Below are 1,452 nucleotides of genomic sequence, written 5' to 3' on the forward strand. Positions count from 1 at the left end.
AGGAAGGGAAGGAAGGAAGGGAAGGAAGGAAGAGAAAGAAGAAAGGGGAGGAAAGGAGAGAGGAAAGGAGAGAGGAGGGGAAGGAGGAAGAGAGGGTGGAAAGGAAGGAAGGATGGAAGGAAGGAAAGCAGGGGAGGAAAGGAGGTAAGGAAAGAAGGGAGGGGGAAGGGAGGGAGGAAGGAAGAAAGGAAGGAAAGTGAGGGAGAAAGGAAGAGGAAGAAAGGAGGGGGAAGGAAACAGGGGGAAATAGGGCAGAAAAGGAAAAGGAGGAAGAGGAAAAGGGGGGAAGGAAGGAAAGAACAGGAGGGGAAGGAGGGTCTCCTTGGGTCTCCTTGGGTCTCCTTGGGTCTCCTTGGCCCCAAACACCCCCCCCCAAAGTGGCAGAGGGACCCGAGGGGGACACTCACTGGCTGAGAAGGTGGCTTCGGTGTGCACGGGAGGGGTGGAGGGCAGGAAGGGCGGGTAGCCCACGAAGAAGGAGCGCAGGGAGCGCTCGGCCAGGAGGGGGGAGCGCTGGGCAGGGATGTTCTCACAGCTCCCCACGCTGTTGTGGATCTTGAGGTTCAGGGGCTTGTTCTTCTTCTTGACTCTGGGGGGAAAAAGGAGAGAAAAGTGAATTGGGAGGGGTGTGGGTGAGGGTGGCACCTGTAGGATGGGAGAGTTCCTGAGCCTGGGAGAATTAAAGCCCTTTCCCTATGAGGACTTCCAAACCCTCTCCGCCACCAAAACAAAGGGAATTCTCATTAAGGAACATTCCAGAGCTTTTCCTCTTGCAAAACCTGGCTGTAAAGAGTCTGTTGGCCCAAAAGCCCATCACCCCCAGCCTCGCTGACCTTATCACATCCCCTAAATCCTCTGCATTTAATGCCACCTACATTTAGTGCCACCCACATCCATGTTGGGGCCCAAGCAGGAGAACTGAGTCCAAGGAAGGACTGGGCACAGGAGCAGCCCCAGTGGAATCCCAGGAAGCAGGACAGTGGTGTGGACAAGGCTGAGCACCAGAGATGTTCCATCAGCCCAGTTTTCCCCCTGCCTTGTGCTGTGACAAGGACCAGCCACCCCAGAAGGGCCCAGAGGGGTCAGGATGTGGGTTCCTGGCACTGCAGAGCCCCCCTGGCTCAGCCCCTCCCATCCCAGTGGTGCGGGGAGGAGATCCCAAAACAGCCCCTGGGAAAGGTGGCTCAGCCCCTCTGGAGATGTGCAGGATTTGGGGCTGAGATCCTTGGAGCACAGTCATGGTCATCAGGGACTCCTGGAATACCATATTCCATATATACTCCATGAAATACTCCACACATTCCCAGCTGGAGCACTGTGTCCAGCCCTGGGAACAGCACAGGGAGGACGTGGAGCTGCTGGAGAGAGTCCAGAGGAGGCCCCGGAGATGCTGCCAGGGCTGGAGCCCCTCTGCTCTGGAGCCAGGCTGGGAGAGCTGGGGGGGTTCACCTG

At 57.4% G+C, this 1,452-nt stretch overlaps 1 protein-coding gene across 1 annotated transcript in view; it reads right to left on the reverse strand.

The window, feature by feature from the left end:
- KSR2 (kinase suppressor of ras 2) overlaps positions 1-1,452 on the reverse strand; it is a 96,396-nt gene that overhangs the window by 56,613 nt on the left and 38,331 nt on the right. The window contains exon 3 of the mRNA XM_017831321.1: positions 408-589. Within this exon, the coding sequence (XP_017686810.1) occupies positions 408-589 (182 nt within the window). The remainder of the gene's footprint in view (positions 1-407; positions 590-1,452) is intronic.

The sequence above is a fragment of the Lepidothrix coronata genome, unplaced genomic scaffold, assembly GCF_001604755.1.
Source record: "Lepidothrix coronata isolate B3197 unplaced genomic scaffold, Lepidothrix_coronata-1.0 Scaffold189, whole genome shotgun sequence".
NCBI classification, from domain to species: domain Eukaryota; kingdom Metazoa; phylum Chordata; class Aves; order Passeriformes; family Pipridae; genus Lepidothrix; species Lepidothrix coronata.